Here is a 23,846-nt window from a genome sequence, read left to right as displayed (position 1 = left end):
CTGAACACACTTCCTGTTGAGTATGGAATTATAAAGACCAACTATAATTCCCAAGATAAAAAGTGGTCGGTCAATGACTTGATAGTTAGGGAGTGACAGAGGAAGAGAAACTGAAGAAAGATAAAGGGAATCTTGCTTTCTATGCCTCTAGTTCCAGTAGCAGGAAGAGTAGTAAGTTCAAGAATCGTACTCAGAAAGGAACTCTTGAAACCACCGGTCATTTAGACAATCTGGGTCCTGAGAAAACACCTTTGAAGAAGAATGATGTTCACTGCTACTTTTGTAGGAGGAAGGGTCATATGAAGAAAGACTGCAATAGATATAAAACTTGATTGTCCAAGCGTGAGCAGTCAGGTATTGATTCTTTGGCACTTATTTGTGAATTCAACTTATTAGAAGCCCCATCCAGTTCTTGGTGGCTAGATAGCGGTGTAACTAATCATGTTGCGTATACCATACAGGGATTCACAAACAGAAGGAAGCCAAATCAGGATGAATTAAAGCTCACTGTAGGAAACAACAAGAGAGTCGACGTCGAGTTCGTGGGAGATGTCATATTAATTTTGTATTCTGGTTTTAATATGATGTTAAGAAACACCTTTTATGTACCTTCCTTCAGACGGAACTTAGTTTCCGTATCAAGTTTGGATGTTTGTGGCTACTCTTTTGAAATAAAGAACAATGTGATTTTTATGTTCTTTGATTCAAATAAGGTTGGGTGCTGCAACATATCGAATGAATTGTACAGATTGTGTTTATCTCCCAATGATATATACGTCGCTTATACAGCTGAAAGGGTTGTTTCCAAAAGACCTCTACCTAAGGAACAGTCTTATGCATTGTGGCATAAACGACTTGGTCACATTTCTAAGAAAAGAGTGGAAAGGCTAATAAAGACAAACATCTTGCCTACTCTTGAAAGTGACCTAGATACTTGCGTAGACTGTTGTAGGGGTAAGATGACCAAGATAAAGAAGAAAACCGTAGTTCGTAGTTCTGACCTGTTGGAGGTCATTCACACTGACATCAGTGGACCCTCTACGGCAACATTGTGTAGAAATTTCTATTTCATCACATTTACAGACGACTATTCTCGATATGGTTATCTGTTCTTGATTAAAGAGAAGTCTGAGTCTCTTGACAAGTTCAAGATTTTTCGGACTGAAGTCGAGAAACAGCTGAGAAAAGTCATAAAGGTTGTCAGATCTGATCGAGGTGGTGAATATTATGGCAGGCATGGCGATGCTGGACAACTGAAAGGGCCATTTGCCAAATACTTGGAGGATTCTGGAATAGTGGCTTAATTTACTATGCCCGGGAGTCCTGAACAAAACGGTGTGGCCGAAAGGCGGAATCGCACCCTTATGGACATATGATGAGGAGTATGATTAGCAAGACGAACTTACCTGATTTTCTGTGGGGTGAAGCCTTGAGAACAGCTCTCTACATTCTAAATCGTGTTCCTTCCAAGGCTGTTCCAAAGACTCCTTTTGAATTATGGACTGGACGTAAACCTAGCCTAAATCATCTTAAAGTTTGGGGGTGTCATTCAGAAGTAAGGTTATACAATTCAACATTGAGCAAGTTGGAATCCAGAACCACTCGATGTTACTTTATATCTTACCCAGATCATTCGAAGGGGTATAGGTTTTATAATCCCCATGGAGGCACAAGAATTGTGGAATTACAGACAGCGAAGTTTCTGGAATTTGATGTGGCCGAAGGAGGTAGTTGCTCTCAGACTATTAAGGATAATGATATGGTAGGTACTAGTGTGTCTTTCTCTCTACCTATACAGACGATAATGGAGACCCCTACACCACAGACTGAGCCTGTTGTGGTTCAGGATCCTGTTATTGAAACAGCTCCTGATGAAGTACTTCAAGCCCCTCAGGTGCAGGATGAGGTTGTAATAGCTCCACTAAAGAGATCTATTAGGCAGAGACGATCGGCTATACTACCAGATTATATGGTCTATCTGGGAGAGCATGACTATGATATAGGCTGCGTGGTTGATCCAATAACTCATTCAAATGCTATTTCTTGTCCTGAATCAGATATGTGGGTGGATGCAATGAAAGACGAGATACAGTCTATGAAATATAATGGTGTTTAGGAGCTTGTTGAATTGCTTAAAGGTTACAAGCTCATCAGTTGCAAATGGGTATATAAGACTAAAAGAGACTCCAAAGGAAAGATTGAGAAGTTCAAAGCCAGACTAGTAGCCAAAGGTTTTACTCAGAAAGAAGGAGTAGACTATGAGGCAACTTTTTCTCCAGTCTCTTCTAAAGATTCTTTCAGAGTGATTATGACATTAGTAGCTCATTTTGACATGGAGTTACCCTAGATGGATGTTAAGACTGCCTTTCTGAATGGAGACCTTGATGAGGAAGTCTATATGGTGCAACCCGAAGGTTTTGCAGCTGATGATTCGGGTGAGCTTGTGTGTAGATTGAAGAAGTCTATTTATGGCCTCAAGCAAGCTTCTAGACAATGGTATTTGAAGTTTCATAGTGTTGTCACTTCATTAGGTTTTGTTGAGAACAAGTTGGATCAGTGTATATACAGCAAGGTCAGTGGGAGGAAATTTATTTTTCTCATACTCTATGTAGATGACATCTTGCTTGCGAATAGTGATATTTTTTTACTACATAAGACAAAGCGAATGCTGTCGAAGAATTTTGACATGAAGGACCTTGATGAGGCGTCTTTTGTCCTAGGCATTGAGATCCATAGGGATCGTTCTCGCCGAGTATTAGGTTTGTCTCAGAGGACATATGTTGATCGTATTCTAGAAAGATTCAAGATGCAAGATCAGCAGCCAGGAATTGCTCCCGTCGTAAAGGGTGATAAACCGAGTCCGTCACAGGTGTCCTCGTACGCATGTTGAGAAAACCCAAATGAAGGATATACCTTATGCTAGTGCACTTGGAAGTATCATGTATGCTCAAGTTTGCACTAGACCAGATGTTGCTTTTGCAACAGGACTTCTAGGCAGATATCAGTTAAATCCAGGACACGATCACTGGATTGCTGCCAAGAAGGTTTTGAGGTACTTAAAGAGGACAAAAGACTATATGCTGATCTACAGACATGTTCAAGACCTACGGCTGGTAGGGTATTCGGATTCAGACTTTGCTGGCTGTCAGGATGAAAAAAAGTCGACAACGGGTTACGTCTTCAAGTTATCAGGAGGTGCAGTATCATGAAAAAGTGAGAAATAGAAATCAATGACATCCTCTACCATGCAAGCGGAGTTTGTAGCATGCTTTTCGGCCGCTACTCAGGCAATTTGGCTCCGGAACCTTATTAGAGAGTTGACCGTTTTTTATTTTGTGGATCGGCCCATACAGTTGTATTGTGATAATAACTCTGCAGTGTTGTTTGTTAACAACAACAGGGATATCAAGGGGTCTAAACATATGGAGGTCAAGTACTTGACCATAAAGGAAAAAGTCAGGGATGATGACATTACAGTAGAGCACATTTCCACAGATGATATGGTAGCAGATCCACTAACTAAAGGCCTTCGTCCCTGTATTTTTGAACGACATGTCGTTAACATGGGCTTAGGAGTATCATGGGATACTATTGTTTAGTGGGAGTTGCTTTTATTTATGCTCTAATAAAGTTTACATCTGTGTTTTGTTACTTATTGTAACATTTTGGATGTGTATCAACTCATTTGCATTCAATAAGGTGTTTCTGAATGTATTGTTGTCATGTTAAATACACATATAAGGTGAAAATCTTAAGGTACTGTGTAAACCTTGAGTAAAGACTATGGGCATTCAGTTATTAGCCTTCAGGATATGTCGTATTACACATAAAGTAATGTTAACAATAAGGATAAGACATATGTAGGTTCATTGGAACCATAAATATATTCTCTACTGACACATCAGATTTTTGTGACACTTAAGGAAAGAGAACGAGGACTGACAAAGGGGATGACACATGAGGTATCACTCTTTATGAGGTGTCATCCGTTTGCCACACAACCATATCGAATCCATATCAGTAAAGTCTAAGACACTTGTAACCATGGAAGGCTCTGCGTGATTACATGCAGTTACCGTCATGATTCGATGTTTCAAACTTTATGGGATCAGATTGACTATTAAGAATCATCCATAGACCAAATGAAGGTGCACATAAGGTACGATTTCGATTAATATAGCCCAAGTGGGAGAATGTAACATTTTCCTTATGTGGGTTACATTAATTGAGATTGTTATTACCCGCTTACGGGTCTGGTCTAATAAGGTTGAATATAAGGTTTCTTAATTAGTCGGATATGGGCCCGGCTTGTGTGGGCCGAGTTCGGCCCGGCCCGTTATGAGAGGACATGGCTGGAAAATCTATAAATAGAGCTGCATGTCCCTCCTCTGCATAAAACTCTCTCCAATCTCTCTCAAACGCTCTCAAACTCACTTAAGGCTTCCGTGAGCTAGCTGAGGCGGTCTCATAGCGCCGGGACTTCGGGGGTGACAGGGGAGAAGACCTACGGCACCGGTTCATCGTCATTTCCGCATCCAGGACGATGGAATCCAAATCAGGTGCACAAATTCTATCCATCCTTTTACCGAACCGTTAATATCTCGCTATGGTGATCCTAGGGCGCTCGGCCGGGCCATACGGCCCGGCCAACACTCTCGCCATGGACGAAGCCCTCGCCGGCGACCACGCGCTTAAGAAGGCGTTCCGTACGGAAGTGCACAACTCGATCAAGGGCCGCGAGTTCTACATTGCCTCGCCTAAGAATTACCGGGGGGTCGACGGGATCTACGAATACGGCCCGATCGGCAGAGCCATTGAGTCGAAAGTCTTGGGGTTCTGGCATGAGGTTAGTCATGGAATTGAGTCGAATCGGCATGGATAGTATAGACGTGTTAATTTTTTTTTTTTCTATTGTTAGCATTTTGTTCTAGAGGAGGGCATGTCGGTGGTTTCCCGCCCTTATAGCCCTCCGAAGATTCTCCTTAAAGGGTCGGAGCATCTGGACAAATGTACTGTTCCTGTGATGATGGATGATGAAACTAGGAATTGCTATCGAGCTGACCATGTGCTCAATGGTGTTTTCAAATGAGATGATCCACCAAAAGAATTCGATCATTTGTCCAGAGAAGGCTAAGGAAGTCCAGCGAGTACTCGAGACTTTGCGTTCTCTCTCTGATGAGGAATTGGGTGCCAAGATAAAAGAATATGGTATCACAAGAGCTCCGGACACCGAAAATCAGCTCTCTGGTCCCTATCCCTTTAAGGTGATCCGGCGAACGGATATATTTCCATCAAAAAACCTCCCTGAGTAAGTTCACATTTGAGCTAATTAATTTCCTTTCTCACAAATGTTGTTTTAGCTTTTGTTTTACGTCTTGGAGATTTACTGTAGTTTTTTTTTGCTGTAGGTGGTATATACGACCGGAAACTTTACCTGGCAATTTTCTAAAATTCGATATACTGCATGAGACTAACGAACTCCCCTTTGCTATTGCTCTCAATGGTGTGGCTTACAGAGAAGAGGTTGTGCTTAATTCTTTCTGATCACCCTAAATCATGCTTGTTCACATGCTTGGGTTTTATGCATGATTTCTGCTCTGATACTATTGCATAGCATAACTTGTCTTAATACTGCATTACATGTTAGATTTGATTGTCTTGTTAGTCAATGGGTTCAAAACGTGGTGTCCAATGCTGCATTAGAGATTTTGTGATTATCCCTTATATTTTAATCTACAATTGATTCTAATGCTTTTCACGCGTGTAGATTTCGCCTCAACATCGTCTTCTGACTATCCATGAGTTCAATGTCGCCGAGATCGAGCATTTTGTCGATCCGAAAGATAAATCCCATCCAAAGTTTTCTGAAGTTGCAGATCTGGAATTGCTTATGTTCCCAGGGGAACATCAAGCTGGCCAATCTGCTATTGAAACTCCGCTTGATGAAGTAGTATTAAAGGTTAGCTTGAATCATCTTTTGGACTCGATTTTTCTTGCCCTAACTTTTTCACTTTGAGTCTCACAAATTCCGATGTTTATTTTTAGGGAACTGTTAACAATAAGACCCTTGGGTACTTCATTGGGAGAACGTTTCTGTTTTTAACTTGCCTTGGCATAGACAAGCGTCACTTGCAGTTTAGGCAGCGTCTTGCCAACGAAATGACACACTATGCAGCAGATTGTTGGGTTGCCGAAATTGAGTGTTCCTATGGTTGGATGGAGTGTGTTGATATTTCAGAGAGGTCAGGATATGATTTACGAGCACTTATGGTAAGAGTCATGTTGTCTTCTTCCAAGTACTTTTCTTCTTTCTTTCTTTTTTTCTGGAGCAGGCGCACGGTCAGGAATACTTAAAGAAACAGCCGCATCATTTTGTTATCTGGATAAGTGAAATGATTTTATCATAAGGTCCTCTTGAGTCTTTTTGAAATCCTTCCAGTACTCTTCTTCCTGTTTCTAATTTTTAGGTAGCATAAGCAAAGTTTTGGAATGTGAATCATAAGCTGCCAACATGCGTAAGAAATTAATAATATACATTTTTCATTTTATCCATATTACTTCTTTCTTCAGTGATCTCTGTAAAGCAAGATGTGGTTTGCTGCATTGTATAGGTTCTCTTTTTAGCTGTCTTGTGTGGCAACCATTTGATGGATGACATATGTTATCCGTTGCTGCACACTTATGGTCTTTTGTCTAATATACTGTTTGAAGCAAAACATTTTCCGGCACATTTTGAGGGGGTTGAGAACTGGATAAGAGAAAGTTTAGAGATGTATATGTTGCGCTAATCATAGAGGCATCCAGTTGGAGTGATGATTGTTATCATTTGACAGGAGAAAAGTGGAGTTGCTTTTGTTGCCCGTGAACAATTTGCTAAACCCAGAGAAGTGGTGGTAATTCTTCAGACTAGTTAATTTTGCTAGCTATTCTTGGAGTACATTGAGCAGGTTTCTGCCCTTTATTTGTGAATGCTTGAGTTGGTTATCATGATTCACTAATTGAAGTATGAATGCAGAAACTGGTAATTGATCCAGACGAGGAGGAACTAGGTCTCGCCTTTAAGGAAAATAAGAAGATGGTGGTTGAGTCTCTTTTGGTATATGCCGGAGGTTCTTTGGTTTTTGCTCTTTTGCTGAGTATGTTCGGAATCTGTTCCTTTACTTGATGCTTGCATTTGTCTTGTTAATACCAGGCAATGGGTGAAGAGGAAGCTTTGGGGTTGAAGGGTGCTTTAGAATCCAAAGGAGAGGCTGGATTTCTTGTACGCCCAGTGCGAAGGAAAGTAAAAATCAAGGATAACATGGTCAAAATTTCTAAGCAGGAGATATGGGAGCAGGATAGGGTTTTTACACCATCTGTTATTGAATTGTCCTTTTGCTTGGGACACATAATATACTGCCTTTTTTAGCATTCTTTCTATACAAGACCTATTGAAGCAAGGAAACTAAATGTGTTCCGCTTCACTCGATTTGTAGCACCTTTTGAGTGTGCCGTTCTCCCATTGAGAATTGTCGAAGATCTTGTGTTGGTTGCTGATTTAATTTGCAGATCACGGAATGATTTTGGTGTCAAGCTGAGTGAAAGGATTCCTGGTACCTATCTAATATAGTTCTTAATATCTTACTTAAAATTTTCTTTTGTACGTATTTTACATGAAGCTTATATCTTTGTCACTGTCTTTTCTTTACTCACCATAGAAGCAGATTTTATCGAGGGGTGTGAATGCCTATTTCCGTGAAATTGTTTTCATTTATCACGTTAGGATCAGCTCCGAAGGTTGACTGACATCTCTTTGCTCTTTGGTTTTTCTTTCTTAAAACGGTGCTATGATTTCTGAAGCGTTTTTCTTTTCGTACGTGCTTACGTGAATACTTATTTTTGTCCTATTCACGATGTAAGGGGATTTTCTAGAGGGGTTTGAATGCCTGTTTTTCTAAGATCGAGTTCTTTTATCCTGACGCTACTCTCTGCTAAATGAATTGGCATCTTCTCGTTGTTCCTTGTTATGATTTGCGGAAATTTCTAAGGTTCGTGTCAGGTTTGCATTTATGAGTGATACACATTTATTATATGAGGACTTGTTTTGCTATGGAGCTGTCTATTTGGATCGAGATTTGTCTTCTTATCCTCGGTGAAAGCACCAAAGTTACATTGGATGATCATATGCCACTGTGCCCTTGGTATGCTTACAGCCGGCAACATAGGGAAGAGATATGCGAGAATCGATGAGCTCGGCGTTCCCTTTTCAATCACTGTCCTTTCAAGTGCTGCTGATGCTGATGCCACCATTCGAGAGAGGGACAGCAGAGAGGGAGTTCGGGTAAATATGGGTATAGTGGCCTCCGTTGTGAAGGCTTTGATTGACGGGTCGAGGACCTGGTCCGACGTAAGGTCAAGTTTCCCACATCGTGAATAGTTCAGTTGCTGATATCGTTGTTTACTTAACTTTACATCAGTTAGGATCAAACATTTTTGTCACAATTTTGGGGGACATCCGAGGTAGCAAACAAATGGTGTACTTTTGATACGTCTTTTGCTGGCTAAACATGCTGTTCATGTCTTTTTCGTGTGGTAACCCGGAGATAAAAACAAATAGGAAGTTGCAGATCTGCCTTGGTCTCTTCTCTTGATTTCTATGGCTAATTTTTCTTAGAAATTGTTTTAATATCGAGTCTGAAATAAGTGGAATTTTGCATTGTTTACATGTCTGTTTTTTGTTTTTGGGTATTTCGTTGAAAAGATAACTTCTAAAAGTGAGGATAACATAAACCCTAGTTTCCCGTGACTCCGATATGCAAAACCCCTTCCACAATTTGTATGTTATCTCACGAAATGATGAGAATTTTGTTTAACAAGAGAGAAAAACATCAGCTTCGAAGAGTTTCAACGTTGCAATGTTTTTTTTTTGGTAAGGCAAGCGGTATAACTTTTCAACGCACAAAGTACAAGAGTGAAGCCGAACGCAAAAACCTCGTACTTGAGGAGACAAAAGATGTCCCGACAGGTGCAAAGGTGTTACGACTAAAAGAGGAGCAACAAGTGCGCACTAAAAGGCAAGGTTGAGATAACCGGCCAGCATAAGAAGGAAAGGAAAAAACACAGCTATACAAGGATCAGAAAAAGATGGACGCCGAGATACCCCATTTGGCTTGTAATCTTCTATTCCGGGGATTGTCTTCCACAGTTCTGAGGGAAAGCCCTTTGTCCCTTACGACCTTAGAAAGGTGAGTACGCATAGCAGGCAAAAAAAGGGACCGATTCGTAAAAAGGATGTGGTTCCTTTCTGTCCATATGAGATGGCATAGGGCCGCAACGGAAAACCGAGCTATACGACGGTGGAAGGAGTGGCCGGTAGTGAACCGAGCTGCCCATCGAAAATTATCTTGACAATAAGGATAAGACATATGTAGGTTCATTGGAACCATAAAGATATTCTCTAGTGACACATCAGGTTTTTGTGACACTTAAGGAAAGAGAACGAGGACTGACAAAGGGGATGACACATGAGGTATCACTCTTTATGAGGTGTCATCCGTTTGCCACACAACCATATCGAATCCATATCGCAAAGTCTAAGACACTTGTAACCATGGAAGGCTCTGCGTGATTACATGCGATTACCGCCATGATTCGATGTTTCAAACTTTATGGGATCGGATTGACTATTAAGAATTATCCATAGACCAAATGAAGGTGCACATAAGGTACGATTTCGATTAATATAGCCCAAGTGGGAGAATGTAACATTTTCCTTATGTGGGTTACATTAATTGAGATTGTTATTACCCGCTTACGGGTCTGGTCTAATAAGGTTGAATATAAGGTTTCTTAATTAGTCGGATATGGGCCCGGCTTGTGTGGGCCGAGTTCGGCCCGGCCCGTTATGAGAGGACATGGCTGGAAAATCTATAAATAGAGCCGCATGTCCCTCCTCTGCATAAAACTCTCTCCAATCTCTCTCAAACGCTCTCAAACTCACTTAAGGCTTCCGTGAGCTAGGCCGAGGCGGTCTCATAGCGCGGGACTTCTCGGGGTGACAGGGAGAAGACCTACGGCACCGGTTCATCGTCATTTCCGCATCCAGGACGATGGAATCCAAATCAGGTGCACAAATTCTATCCATCCTTTTACCGAACCGTTAATATCTCGCTATGGTGATCCTAGGGCGCTCGGCCGGGCCATACGGGCCGGCCAACACTCTCGCCATGGACGAAGCCCTCGCCGGCGACCACGCGCTTAAGAAGGCGTTCCGTACGGAAGTGCACAACTCGATCAAGGGCCGCGAGTTCTACATTGCCTCGCCTAAGAATTACCGGGGGGTCGACGGGATCTACGAATACGGCCCGATCGGCAGAGCCATCGAGTCGAAAGTCTTGGGGTTCTGGCATGAGGTTAGTCATGGAATTGAGTCGAATCGGCATGGATAGTATAGACGTGTTAATTTTTTTTTCTTTCTATTGTTAGCATTTTGCTCTAGAGGAGGGCATGTCGGTGGTTTCCCGCCCTTATAGCCCTCCGAAGATTCTCCTTAAAGGGTCGGAGCATCTGGACAAATGTACTGTTCCTGTGATGATGGATGATGAAACTAGGAATTGCTATCGAGCTGACCATGTGCTCAATGGTGTTTTCAAATGAGATGATCCACCAAAAGAATTCGATCATTTGTCCAGAGAAGGCTAAGGAAGTCCAGCGAGTACTCGAGACTTTGCGTTCTCTCTCTGATGTAAGGGGATTTTCTAGAGGGGTTTGAATGCCTGTTTTTCTAAGATCGAGTTCTTTTATCCTGACGCTACTCTCTGCTAAATGAATTGGCATCTTCTCGTTGTTCCTTGTTATGATTTGCGGAAATTTCTAAGGTTCGTGTCAGGTTTGCATTTATGAGTGATACACATTTATTATATGAGGACTTGTTTTGCTATGGAGCTGTCTATTTGGATCGAGATTTGTCTTCTTATCCTCGGTGAAAGCACCAAAGTTACATTGGATGATCATATGCCACTGTGCCCTTGGTATGCTTACAGCCGGCAACATAGGGAAGAGATATGCGAGAATCGATGAGCTCGGCGTTCCCTTTTCAATCACTGTCCTTTCAAGTGCTGCTGATGCTGATGCCACCATTCGAGAGAGGGACAAGAGAGAGGGAGTTCGGGTAAATATGGGTATAGTGGCCTCCGTTGTGAAGGCTTTGATTGACGGGTCGAGGACCTGGTCCGACGTAAGGTCAAGTTTCCCACATCGTGAATAGTTCAGTTGCTGATATCGTTGTTTACTTAACTTTACATCAGTTAGGATCAAACATTTTTGTCACAATTTTGGGGGACATCCGAGGTAGCAAACAAATGGTGTACTTTTGATACGTCTTTTGCTGGCTAAACATGCTGTTCATGTCTTTTTCGTGTGGTAACCCGGAGATAAAAACAAATAGGAAGTTGCAGATCTGCCTTGGTCTCTTCTCTTGATTTCTATGGCTAATTTTTCTTAGAAATTGTTTTAATATCGAGTCCGAAATAAGTGGAATTTTGCATTGTTTACATGTCTCGTTTTTTGTTTTTGGGTATTTCGTTGAAAAGATAACTTCTAAAAGTGAGGATAACATAAACCCTAGTTTCCGTGACTCCGATATGCAAAACCCCTTCCACAATTTGTATGTTATCTCACGAAATGATGAGAATTTTGTTTAACAAGAGAGAAAACATCGCTTCGAAGAGTTTCAACGTTGCAATGTTTTTTTTTTGTAAGGCAAGCGGTATAACTTTTCAACGCACAAAGTACAAGAGTGAAGCCGAACGCAAAACCTCGTACTTGAGGAGACAAAAGATGTCCCGACAGTGCAAAGGTGTTACGACTAAAAGAGGAGCAACAAGTGCGCACTAAAAGGCAAGGTTGAGATAACCGGCCAGCATAAGAAGGAAAGGAAAAAACACAGCTATACAAGGATCAGAAAAAGATGGACGCCGAGATACCCCATTTGGCTTGTAATCTTCTATTCCGGGGATTGTCTTCCACAGTTCTGAGGGAAAGCCCTTTGTCCCTTACGACCTTAGAAAGGTGAGTACGCATAGCAGGCAAAAAAAGGGACCGATTCGTAAAAAGGATGTGGTTCCTTTCTGTCCATATGAGATGGCATAGGGCCGCAACGGAAAACCGAGCTATACGACGGTGGAAGGAGTGGCCGGTAGTGAACCGAGCTGCCCATCGAAAATTATCTTGACAATAAGGATAAGACATATGTAGGTTCATTGGAACCATAAAGATATTCTCTAGTGACACATCAGGTTTTTGTGACACTTAAGGAAAGAGAACGAGGACTGACAAAGGGGATGACACATGAGGTATCACTCTTTATGAGGTGTCATCCGTTTGCCACACAACCATATCGAATCCATATCAGTAAAGTCTAAGACACTTGTAACCATGGAAGGCTCTGCGTGATTACATGCAGTTACCGCCATGATTCGATGTTTCAAACTTTATGGGATCGGATTGACTATTAAGAATTATCCATAGACCAAATGAAGGTGCACATAAGGTACGATTTCGATTAATATAGCCCAAGTGGGAGAATGTAACATTTTCCTTATGTGGGTTACATTAATTGAGATTGTTATTACCCGCTTACGGGTCTGGTCTAATAAGGTTGAATATAAGGTTTCTTAATTAGTCGGATATGGGCCCGGCTTGTGTGGGCCGAGTTCGGCCCGGCCCGTTATGAGAGGACATGGCTGGAAAATCTATAAATAGAGCTGCATGTCCCTCCTCTGCATAAAACTCTCTCCAATCTCTCTCAAACGCTCTCAAACTCACTTAAGGCTTCCGTGAGCTAGGCGAGGCGGTCTCATAGCGCGGGACTTCGGGGTGACAGGGAGAAGACCTACGGCACCGGTTCATCGTCATTTCCGCATCCGGACGATGGAATCCAAATCAGTGCACAAATTCTATCCATCCTTTTACCGAACCGTTAATATCTCGCTATGGTGATCCTAGGGCTCGGCCGGGCCATACGGGCCGGCCAACACTCTCGCCATGGACGAAGCCCTCGCCGGCGACCACGCGCTTAAGAAGGCGTTCCGTACGGAAGTGCACAACTCGATCAAGGGCCGCGAGTTCTACATTGCCTCGCCTAAGAATTACCGGGGGGTCGACGGGATCTACGAATACGGCCCGATCGGCAGAGCCATCGAGTCGAAAGTCTTGGGGTTATGGCATGAGGTTAGTCATGGAATTGAGTCGAATCGGCATGGATAGTATAGACGTGTTAATTTTTTTTTCTTTCTATTGTTAGCATTTTGCTCTAGAGGAGGGCATGTCGGTGGTTTCCCGCCCTTATAGCCCTCCGAAGATTCTCCTTAAAGGGTCGGAGCATCTGGACAAATGTACTGTTCCTGTGATGATGGATGATGAAACTAGGAATTGCTATCGAGCTGACCATGTGCTCAATGGTGTTTTCAAATGAGATGATCCACCAAAAGAATTCGATCATTTGTCCAGAGAAGGCTAAGGAAGTCCAGCGAGTACTCGAGACTTTGCGTTCTCTCTCTGATGTAAGGGGATTTTCTAGAGGGGTTTGAATGCCTGTTTTTCTAAGATCGAGTTCTTTTATCCTGACGCTACTCTCTGCTAAATGAATTGGCATCTTCTCGTTGTTCCTTGTTATGATTTGCGGAAATTTCTAAGGTTCGTGTCAGGTTTGCATTTATGAGTGATACACATTTATTATATGAGGACTTGTTTTGCTATGGAGCTGTCTATTTGGATCGAGATTTGTCTTCTTATCCTCGGTGAAAGCACCAAAGTTACATTGGATGATCATATGCCACTGTGCCCTTGGTATGCTTACAGCCGGCAACATAGGGAAGAGATATGCGAGAATCGATGAGCTCGGCGTTCCCTTTTCAATCACTGTCCTTTCAAGTGCTGCTGATGCTGATGCCACCATTCGAGAGAGGGACAGCAGAGAGGGAGTTCGGGTAAATATGGGTATAGTGGCCTCCGTTGTGAAGGCTTTGATTGACGGGTCGAGGACCTGGTCCGACGTAAGGTCAAGTTTCCCACATCGTGAATAGTTCAGTTGCTGATATCGTTGTTTACTTAACTTTACATCAGTTAGGATCAAACATTTTTGTCACAATTTTGGGGGACATCCGAGGTAGCAAACAAATGGTGTACTTTTGATACGTCTTTTCTTGGCTAAACATGCTTGTTCATGTCTTTTTTCGTGTGGTAACCCGGAGATAAAAACAAATAGGAAGTTGCAGATCTGCCTTGGTCTCTTCTCTTGATTTCTATGGCTAATTTTTCTTAGAAATTGTTTTAATATCGAGTCTGAAATAAGTGGAATTTTGCATTGTTTACATGTCTGTTTTTGTTTTTGGGTATTTCGTTGAAAAGATAACTTCTAAAAGTGAGGATAACATAAACCCTAGTTTCCGTGACTCCGATATGCAAAACCCCTTCCACAATTTGTATGTTATCTCACGAAATGATGAGAATTTTGTTTAACAAGAGAGAAAAACATCAGCTTCGAAGAGTTTCAACGTTGCAATGTTTTTTTTTTGGTAAGGCAAGCGGTATAACTTTTCAACGCACAAAGTACAAGAGTGAAGCCGAACGCAAAAACCTCGTACTTGAGGAGACAAAAGATGTCCCGACAGGTGCAAAGGTGTTACGACTAAAAGAGGAGCAACAAGTGCGCACTAAAAGGCAAGGTTGAGATAACCGGCCAGCATAAGAAGGAAAGGAAAAAACACAGCTATACAAGGATCAGAAAAAGATGGACGCCGAGATACCCCATTTGGCTTGTAATCTTCTATTCCGGGGATTGTCTTCCACAGTTCTGAGGGAAAGCCCTTTGTCCCTTACGACCTTAGAAAGGTGAGTACGCATAGCAGGCAAAAAAAGGGACCGATTCGTAAAAAGGATGTGGTTCCTTTCTGTCCATATGAGATGGCATAGGGCCGCAACGGAAAACCGAGCTATACGACGGTGGAAGGAGTGGCCGGTAGTGAACCGAGCTGCCCATCGAAAATTATCTTGACAATAAGGATAAGACATATGTAGGTTCATTGGAACCATAAAGATATTCTCTAGTGACACATCAGGTTTTTGTGACACTTAAGGAAAGAGAACGAGGACTGACAAAGGGGATGACACATGAGGTATCACTCTTTATGAGGTGTCATCCGTTTGCCACACAACCATATCGAATCCATATCAGTAAAGTCTAAGACACTTGTAACCATGGAAGGCTCTGCGTGATTACATGCAGTTACCGCCATGATTCGATGTTTCAAACTTTATGGGATCGGATTGACTATTAAGAATTATCCATAGACCAAATGAAGGTGCACATAAGGTACGATTTCGATTAATATAGCCCAAGTGGGAGAATGTAACATTTTCCTTATGTGGGTTACATTAATTGAGATTGTTATTACCCGCTTACGGGTCTGGTCTAATAAGGTTGAATATAAGGTTTCTTAATTAGTCGGATATGGGCCCGGCTTGTGTGGGCCGAGTTCGGCCCGGCCCGTTATGAGAGGACATGGCTGGAAAATCTATAAATAGAGCTGCATGTCCCTCCTCTGCATAAAACTCTCTCCAATCTCTCTCAAACGCTCTCAAACTCACTTAAGGCTTCCGTGAGCTAGCTGAGGCGGTCTCATAGCGCCGGGACTTCGGGGTGACAGGGGAGAAGACCTACGGCACCGGTTCATCGTCATTTCCGCATCCAGGCCGATGGAATCCAAATCAGGTGCACAAATTCTATCCATCCTTTTACCGAACCGTTAATATCTCGCTATGGTGATCCTAGGGCGCTCGGCCGGGCCATACGGGCCGGCCAACACTCTCGCCATGGACGAAGCCCTCGCCGGCGACCACGCGCTTAAGAAGGCGTTCCGTACGGAAGTGCACAACTCGATCAAGGGCCGCGAGTTCTACATTGCCTCGCCTAAGAATTACCGGGGGGTCGACGGGATCTACGAATACGGCCCGATCGGCAGAGCCATCGAGTCGAAAGTCTTGGGGTTCTGGCATGAGGTTAGTCATGGAATTGAGTCGAATCGGCATGGATAGTATAGACGTGTTAATTTTTTTTTCTTTCTATTGTTAGCATTTTGCTCTAGAGGAGGGCATGTCGGTGGTTTCCCGCCCTTATAGCCCTCCGAAGATTCTCCTTAAAGGGTCGGAGCATCTGGACAAATGTACTGTTCCTGTGATGATGGATGATGAAACTAGGAATTGCTATCGAGCTGACCATGTGCTCAATGGTGTTTTCAAATGAGATGATCCACCAAAAGAATTCGATCATTTGTCCAGAGAAGGCTAAGGAAGTCCAAGAGTACTCGAGACTTTGCGTTCTCTCCGATGTAAGGGGATTTTCTAGAGGGGTTTGAATGCCTGTTTTTCTAAGATCGAGTTCTTTTATCCTGACGCTACTCTCTGCTAAATGAATTGGCATCTTCTCGTTGTTCCTTGTTATGATTTGCGGAAATTTCTAAGGTTCGTGTCAGGTTTGCATTTATGAGTGATACACATTTATTATATGAGGACTTGTTTTGCTATGGAGCTGTCTATTTGGATCGAGATTTGTCTTCTTATCCTCGGTGAAAGCACCAAAGTTACATTGGATGATCATATGCCACTGTGCCCTTGGTATGCTTACAGCCGGCAACATAGGGAAGAGATATGCGAGAATCGATGAGCTCGGCGTTCCCTTTTCAATCACTGTCCTTTCAAGTGCTGCTGATGCTGATGCCACCATTCGAGAGAGGGACAGCAGAGAGGGAGTTCGGGTAAATATGGGTATAGTGGCCTCCGTTGTGAAGGCTTTGATTGACGGGTCGAGGACCTGGTCCGACGTAAGGTCAAGTTTCCCACATCGTGAATAGTTCAGTTGCTGATATCGTTGTTTACTTAACTTTACATCAGTTAGGATCAAACATTTTTGTCACAATTTTGGGGGACATCCGAGGTAGCAAACAAATGGTGTACTTTTGATACGTCTTTTGCTGGCTAAACATGCTGTTCATGTCTTTTTCGTGTGGTAACCCGGAGATAAAAACAAATAGGAAGTTGCAGATCTGCCTTGGTCTCTTCTCTTGATTTCTATGGCTAATTTTTCTTAGAAATTGTTTTAATATCGAGTCTGAAATAAGTGGAATTTTGCATTGTTTACATGTCTGTTTTTTGTTTTTGGGTATTTCGTTGAAAAGATAACTTCTAAAAGTGAGGATAACATAAACCCTAGTTTCCCGTGACTCCGATATGCAAAACCCCTTCCACAATTTGTATGTTATCTCACGAAATGATGAGAATTTTGTTTAACAAGAGAGAAAAACATCAGCTTCGAAGAGTTTCAAAGTTGCAATGTTTTTTTTTTGGTAAGGCAAGTGGTATAACTTTTCAACGCACAAAGTACAAGAGTGAAGCCGAACGCAAAAACCTCGTACTTGAGGAGACAAAAGATGTCCCGACAGGTGCAAAGGTGTTACGACTAAAAGAGGAGCAACAAGTGCGCACTAAAAGGCAAGGTTGAGATAACGGCCAGCATAAGAAGGAAAGGAAAAAACACGGCTATACAAGGATCGAAAAAGATGGACGCCGAGATACCCCATTTGGCTTGTAATCTTCTATTCCGGGGATTGTCTTCCACAGTTCTGAGGGAAAGCCCTTTGTCCCTTACGACCTTAGAAAGGTGAGTACGCATAGCAGGCAAAAAAAGGGACCGATTCGTAAAAAGGATGTGGTTCCTTTCTGTCCATATGAGATGGCATAGGGCCGCAACGGAAAACCGAGCTATACGACGGTGGAAGGAGTGGCCGGTAGTGAACCGAGCTGCCCATCGAAAATTATCTTGACAATAAGGATAAGACATATGTAGGTTCATTGGAACCATAAAGATATTCTCTAGTGACACATCAGGTTTTTGTGACACTTAAGGAAAGAGAACGAGGACTGACAAAGGGGATGACACATGAGGTATCACTCTTTATGAGGTGTCATCCGTTTGCCACACAACCATATCGAATCCATATCAGTAAAGTCTAAGACACTTGTAACCATGGAAGGCTCTGCGTGATTACATGCAGTTACCGCCATGATTCGATGTTTCAAACTTTATGGGATCGGATTGACTATTAAGAATTATCCATAGACCAAATGAAGGTGCACATAAGGTACGATTTCGATTAATATAGCCCAAGTGGGAGAATGTAACATTTTCCTTATGTGGGTTACATTAATTGAGATTGTTATTACCCGCTTACGGGTCTGGTCTAATAAGGTTGAATATAAGGTTTCTTAATTAGTCGGATATGGGCCCGGCTTGTGTGGGCCGAGTTCGGCCCGGCCCGTTATGAGAGGACATGGCTGGAAAATCTATAAATAGAGCTGCATGTCCCTCCTCTGCATAAAACTCTCTCCAATCTCTCTCAAACGCTCTCAAACTCACTTAAGGCTTCCGTGAGCTAGCTGAGGCGGTCTCATAGCGCCGGGACTTCGGGGGTGACAGGGGAGAAGACCTACGGCACCGGTTCATCGTCATTTCCGCATCCAGGACGATGGAATCCAAATCAGGTGCACAAATTCTATCCATCCTTTTACCGAACCGTTAATATCTCGCTATGGTGATCCTAGGGCGCTCGGCCGGGCCATACGGGCCGGCCAACACTCTCGCCATGGACGAAGCCCTCGCCGGCGACCACGCGCTTAAGAAGGCGTTCCGTACGGAAGTGCACAACTCGATCAAGGGCCGCGAGTTCTACATTGCCTCGCCTAAGAATTACCGGGGGGTCGACGGGATCTACGAATACGGCCCGATCGGCAGAGCCATCGAGTCGAAAGTCTTGGGGTTCTGGCATGAGGTTAGTCATGGAATTGAGTCGAATCGGCATGGATAGTATAGACGTGTTAATTTTTTTTTTCTTTCTATTGTTGGCATTTTGTTCTAGAGGAGGGCATGTCGGTGGTTTCCCGCCCTTATAGCCCTCCGAAGATTCTCCTTAAAGGGTCGGAGCATCTGGACAAATGTACTGTTCCTGTGATGATGGATGATGAAACTAGGAATTGCTATCGAGCTGACCATGTGCTCAATGGTGTTTTCAAATGAGATGATCCACCAAAAGAATTCGATCATTTGTCCAGAGAAGGCTAAGGAAGTCCAGCGAGTACTCGAGACTTTGCGTTCTCTCTCTGATGAGGAATTGGGTGCCAAGATAAAAGAATATGGTATCACAAGAGCTCCGGACACCGAAAATCAGCTCTCTGGTCCCTATCCCTTTAAGGTGATCCGGCGAACGGATATATTTCCATCAAAAAACCTCCCTGAGTAAGTTCACATTTGAGCTAATTAATTTCCTTTCTCACAAATGTTGTTTTAGCTTTTGTTTTACGTCTTGGAGATTTACTGTAGTTTTTTTTTGCTGTAGGTGGTATATACGACCGGAAACTTTACCTGGCAATTTTCTAAAATTCGATATACTGCATGAGACTAACGAACTCCCCTTTGCTATTGCTCTCAATGGTGTGGCTTACAGAGAAGAGGTTGTGCTTAATTCTTTCTGATCACCCTAAATCATGCTTGTTCACATGCTTGGGTTTTATGCATGATTTCTGCTCTGATACTATTGCATAGCATAACTTGTCTTAATACTGCATTACATGTTAGATTTGATTGTCTTGTTAGTCAATGGGTTCAAAACGTGGTGTCCAATGCTGCATTAGAGATTTTGTGATTATCCCTTATATTTTAATCTACAATTGATTCTAATGCTTTTCACGCGTGTAGATTTCGCCTCAACATCGTCTTCTGACTATCCATGAGTTCAATGTTGCCGAGATCGAGCATTTTGTCGATCCGAAAGATAAATCCCATCCAAAGTTTTCTGAAGTTGCAGATCTGGAATTGCTTATGTTCCCAGGGGAACATCAAGCTGGCCAATCTGCTATTGAAACTCCGCTTGATGAAGCAGTATTAAAGGTTAGCTTGAATCATCTTTTGGACTCGATTTTTCTTGCCCTAACTTTTTCACTTTGAGTCTCACAAATTCCGATGTTTATTTTTAGGGAACTGTTAACAATAAGACCCTTGGGTACTTCATTGGGAGAACGTTTCTGTTTTTAACTTGCCTTGGCATAGACAAGCGTCACTTGCGCTTAGGCAGGCGTCTTGCCAACGAAATGACACACTATGCCAGATTGTTGGGTTGCCGAAATTGAGTGTTCCTATGGTTGGATGGAGTGTGTTGATATTTCAGAGAGGTCAGGATATGATTTACGAGCACTTATGGTAAGAGTCATGTTGTCTTCTTCCAAGTACTTTTCTTCTTTCTTTCTTTTTTTCTGGAGCAGGCGCACGGTCAGGAATACTTAAAGAAACAGCCGCATCATTTTGTTATCTGGATAAGTGAAATGATTTTATCATAAGGTCCTCTTGAGTCTTTTTGAAATCCTTCCAGTACTCTTCTTCCTGTTTCTAATTTTTAGGTAGCATAAGCAAAGTTTTGGAATGTGAATCATAAGCTGCCAACATGCGTAAGAAATTAATAATATACATTTTTCATTTTATCCATATTACTTCTTTCTTCAGTGATCTCTGTAAAGCAAGATGTGGTTTGCTTGCATTGTATAGGTTCTCTTTTTAGCTGTCTTGTGTGGCAACCATTTGATGGATGACATATGTTATCCGTTGCTGCACACTTATGGTCTTTTGTCTAATATACTGTTTGAAGCAAAACATTTTCCGGCACATTTTGAGGGGGTTGAGAACTGGATAAGAGAAAGTTTAGAGATGTATATGTTGCGCTAATCATAGAGGCATCCAGTTGGAGTGATGATTGTTATCATTTGACAGGAGAAAAGTGGAGTTGCTTTTGTTGCCCGTGAACAATTTGCTAAACCCAGAGAAGTGGTGGTAATTCTTCAGACTAGTTAATTTTGCTAGCTATTCTTGGAGTACATTGAGCAGGTTTCTGCCCTTTATTTGTGAATGCTTGAGTTGGTTATCATGATTCACTAATTGAAGTATGAATGCAGAAACTGGTAATTGATCCAGACGAGGAGGAACTAGGTCTCGCCTTTAAGGAAAATAAGAAGATGGTGGTTGAGTCTCTTTTGGTATATGCCGGAGGTTCTTTGGTTTTTGCTCTTTTGCTGAGTATGTTCGGAATCTGTTCCTTTACTTGATGCTTGCATTTGTCTTGTTAATACCAGGCAATGGGTGAAGAGGAAGCTTTGGGGTTGAAGGGTGCTTTAGAATCCAAAGGAGAGGCTGGATTTCTTGTACGCCCAGTGCGAAGGAAAGTAAAAATCAAGGATAACATGGTCAAAATTTCTAAGCGGGAGATATGGGAGCGGGATAGGGTTTTTACACCATCATTATTGAATTGTCCTTTTGCTTGGGACACATAATATACTGCCTTTTTTAGCATTCTTTCTATACAAGACCTATTGAAGCAAGGAAACTAAATGTGTTCCGCTTCACTCGATTTGTAGCACCTTTTGAGTGTGCCGTTCTCCCATTGAGAATTGTCGAAGATCTTGTGTTGGTTGCTGATTTAATTTGCAGATCACCGAATGATTTTGATGTCAAGCTGAGTGAAAGGATTCCTGGTACCTATCTAATATAGTTCTTAATATCTTGCTTAAAATTTTCTTTTGTACGTATTTTACATGAAGCTTATATCTTTGTCACTGTCTTTTCTTTACTCACCATAGAAGCAGATTTTATCGAGGGGTGTGAATGCCTATTTCCGTGAAATTGTTTTCATTTATCACGTTAGGATCAGCTCCAAAGGTTGACTGACATCTCTTTGCTCTTTGGTTTTTCTTTCTTAAAACGGTGCTATGATTTCTGAAGCGTTTTTCTTTTCGTACGTGCTTACGTGAATACTTATTTTTGTCCTATTCACGATGTAAGGGGATTTTCTAGAGGGGTTTGAATGCCTGTTTTTCTAAGATCGAGTTCTTTTATCCTGACGCTACTCTCTGCTAAATGAATTGGCATCTTCTCGTTGTTCCTTGTTATGATTTGCGGAAATTTCTAAGGTTCGTGTCAGGTTTGCATTTATGAGTGATACACATTTATTATATGAGGACTTGTTTTGCTATGGAGCTGTCTATTTGGATCGAGATTTGTCTTCTTATCCTCGGTGAAAGCACCAAAGTTACATTGGATGATCATATGCTACTGTGCCCTTGGTATGCTTACAGCCGGCAACATAGGGAAGAGATATGCGAGAATCGATGAGCTCGACGTTCCCTTTTCAATCACTGTCCTTTCAAGTGCTGCTGATGCTGATGCCACCATTCGAGAGAGGGACAGCAGAGAGGGAGTTCGGGTAAATATGGGTATAGTGGCCTCCGTTGTGAAGGCTTTGATTGACGGGTCGAGGACCTGGTCCGACGTAAGGTCAAGTTTCTCACATCGTGAATAGTTCAGTTGCTGATATCGTTGTTTACTTAACTTTGCATCAGTTAGGATCAAACATTTTTGTCACAATTTTGGGGGACATCCGAGGTAGCAAACAAATGGTGTACTTTTGATACGTCTTTTGCTGGCTAAACATGCTGTTCATGTCTTTTTCGTGTGGTAACCCGGAGATAAAAACAAATAGGAAGTTGCAGATCTGCCTTGGTCTCTTCTCTTGATTTCTATGGCTAATTTTTCTTAGAAATTGTTTTAATATCGAGTCTGAAATAAGTGGAATTTTGCATTGTTTACATGTCTGTTTTTTGTTTTTGGGTATTTCGTTGAAAAGATAACTTCTAAAAGTGAGGATAACATAAACCCTAGTTTCCCGTGACTCCGATATGCAAAACCCCTTCCACAATTTGTATGTTATCTCACGAAATGATGAGAATTTTGTTTAACAAGAGAGAAAAACATCAGCTTCGAAGAGTTTCAATGTTGCAATGTTTTTTTTTTGGTAAGGCAAGTGGTATAACTTTTCAACTCACAAAGTACAAGAGTGAAGCCGAACGCAAAATCCTCGTACTTGAGGAGACAAAAGATGTCCCGACAGGTGCAAAGGTGTTACGACTAAAAGAGGAGCAACAAGTGCGCACTAAAAGGCAAGGTTGAGACAACCGGCCAGCATAAGAAGGAAAGGAAAAAACACAGCTATACAAGGATCAGAAAAAGATGGACGCCGAGATACGCCATTTGGCTTGTAATCTTCTATTCCGGGGATTGTCTTCCACGGTTTTGATGGAAAGCCCTTTGTCCCTTACGGCCTTAGAAAGGTGAGTACGCATAGCAGGCAAAAAAAGGGACTGATTCCTAAAAAGGATGTGGTTCCTTTCTGTCCATATGAGATGTGATAGGGCCGCAAAGGAAAACCGAGCTATACGACGGTGGAAGGAGTGGCCGGTAGTGAACCGAGCTGCCCATCGAAAATTATCTTGACAAGTGCCATTGCGCCCAGAGAGATTGCAATTAGACGCCCAAAAGAGAGCAAGGGAGTGAGTGATACCGCAGCCGAAGAAGAGGTGGTCAATAGAGTCCGGGCCACTACGGCAGAAAGCACAAGCCCCTTCGGAGATCCTGCGGTAGCTTAACAGTAAAGCCTGGGTGGGAAGCCTCTTGAGAGAAATAATCCAAAGCAAGAAAGCGTGTCTAGGCGCTATATGTTGGTCCCAAACGAACGAATGCCAGGCGACTGGGGGGCCTCTAATCCGGATAAAGTCTCAAGCTGAGGAAGTGGAGAAAATACCCGAGGGAGCACCTTGCCAAGTAAGCTGATCATTACTCTCCGCCAACCAAGGAAAATCGCTCGACCAAGAGCGGAAAGTGTCCAACACGTGGGACTGTTGCCAAACAGAAGAGAAAAAGTCTTTGACGGAAGCAC

At 42.5% G+C, this 23,846-nt stretch overlaps 1 protein-coding gene and 2 pseudogenes across 1 annotated transcript; all 3 read left to right on the top strand.

Annotated features, from left to right (window-relative positions):
- The first annotated feature begins 4,658 nt into the window (after positions 1–4,658).
- On the top strand, positions 4,659–7,572 carry LOC115667570 (glycine--tRNA ligase, mitochondrial 1-like; annotated as a pseudogene).
- Positions 7,573–10,203: 2,631 nt separating this feature from the next.
- LOC130137460 (glycine--tRNA ligase, mitochondrial 1-like) lies at positions 10,204–10,703 on the top strand. The gene is made up of 2 exons (XM_056308779.1): positions 10,204–10,391; positions 10,465–10,703. The coding sequence occupies exons 1-2, from the start codon at positions 10,206–10,208 to the stop codon at positions 10,633–10,635; spliced, it is 357 nt and encodes a 118-aa protein (XP_056164754.1). The 5' UTR covers positions 10,204–10,205; the 3' UTR covers positions 10,636–10,703.
- Positions 10,704–15,850: 5,147 nt separating this feature from the next.
- On the top strand, positions 15,851–22,626 carry LOC115667569 (glycine--tRNA ligase, mitochondrial 1-like; annotated as a pseudogene).
- The last annotated feature ends 1,220 nt before the right edge of the window (positions 22,627–23,846 follow it).

The sequence above is a fragment of the Syzygium oleosum genome, unplaced genomic scaffold, assembly GCF_021117445.2.
Source record: "Syzygium oleosum isolate NSW1041296 unplaced genomic scaffold, Sole_v2.1 Sole_v2.02, whole genome shotgun sequence".
Lineage (NCBI taxonomy): Eukaryota > Viridiplantae > Streptophyta > Magnoliopsida > Myrtales > Myrtaceae > Syzygium > Syzygium oleosum.
This window is presented reverse-complemented; position numbering and strand designations above follow the sequence as displayed.

What these genes read in the sequence shown, in the direction of transcription:
- LOC130137460 (XM_056308779.1), top strand. Translation starts at nt 10,206, where the DNA reads ATGGACGAAGCCCTCGCCGGCGACCACGCGCTTAAGAAGGCGTTCCGT. An exon ending in TCTTGGGGTTCTGGCATGAG is followed by an intron (nt 10,392 to 10,464) that starts GTTAGTCATGGA and finishes TTCTATTGTTAG; the next exon opens with CATTTTGCTCTAGAGGAGGG.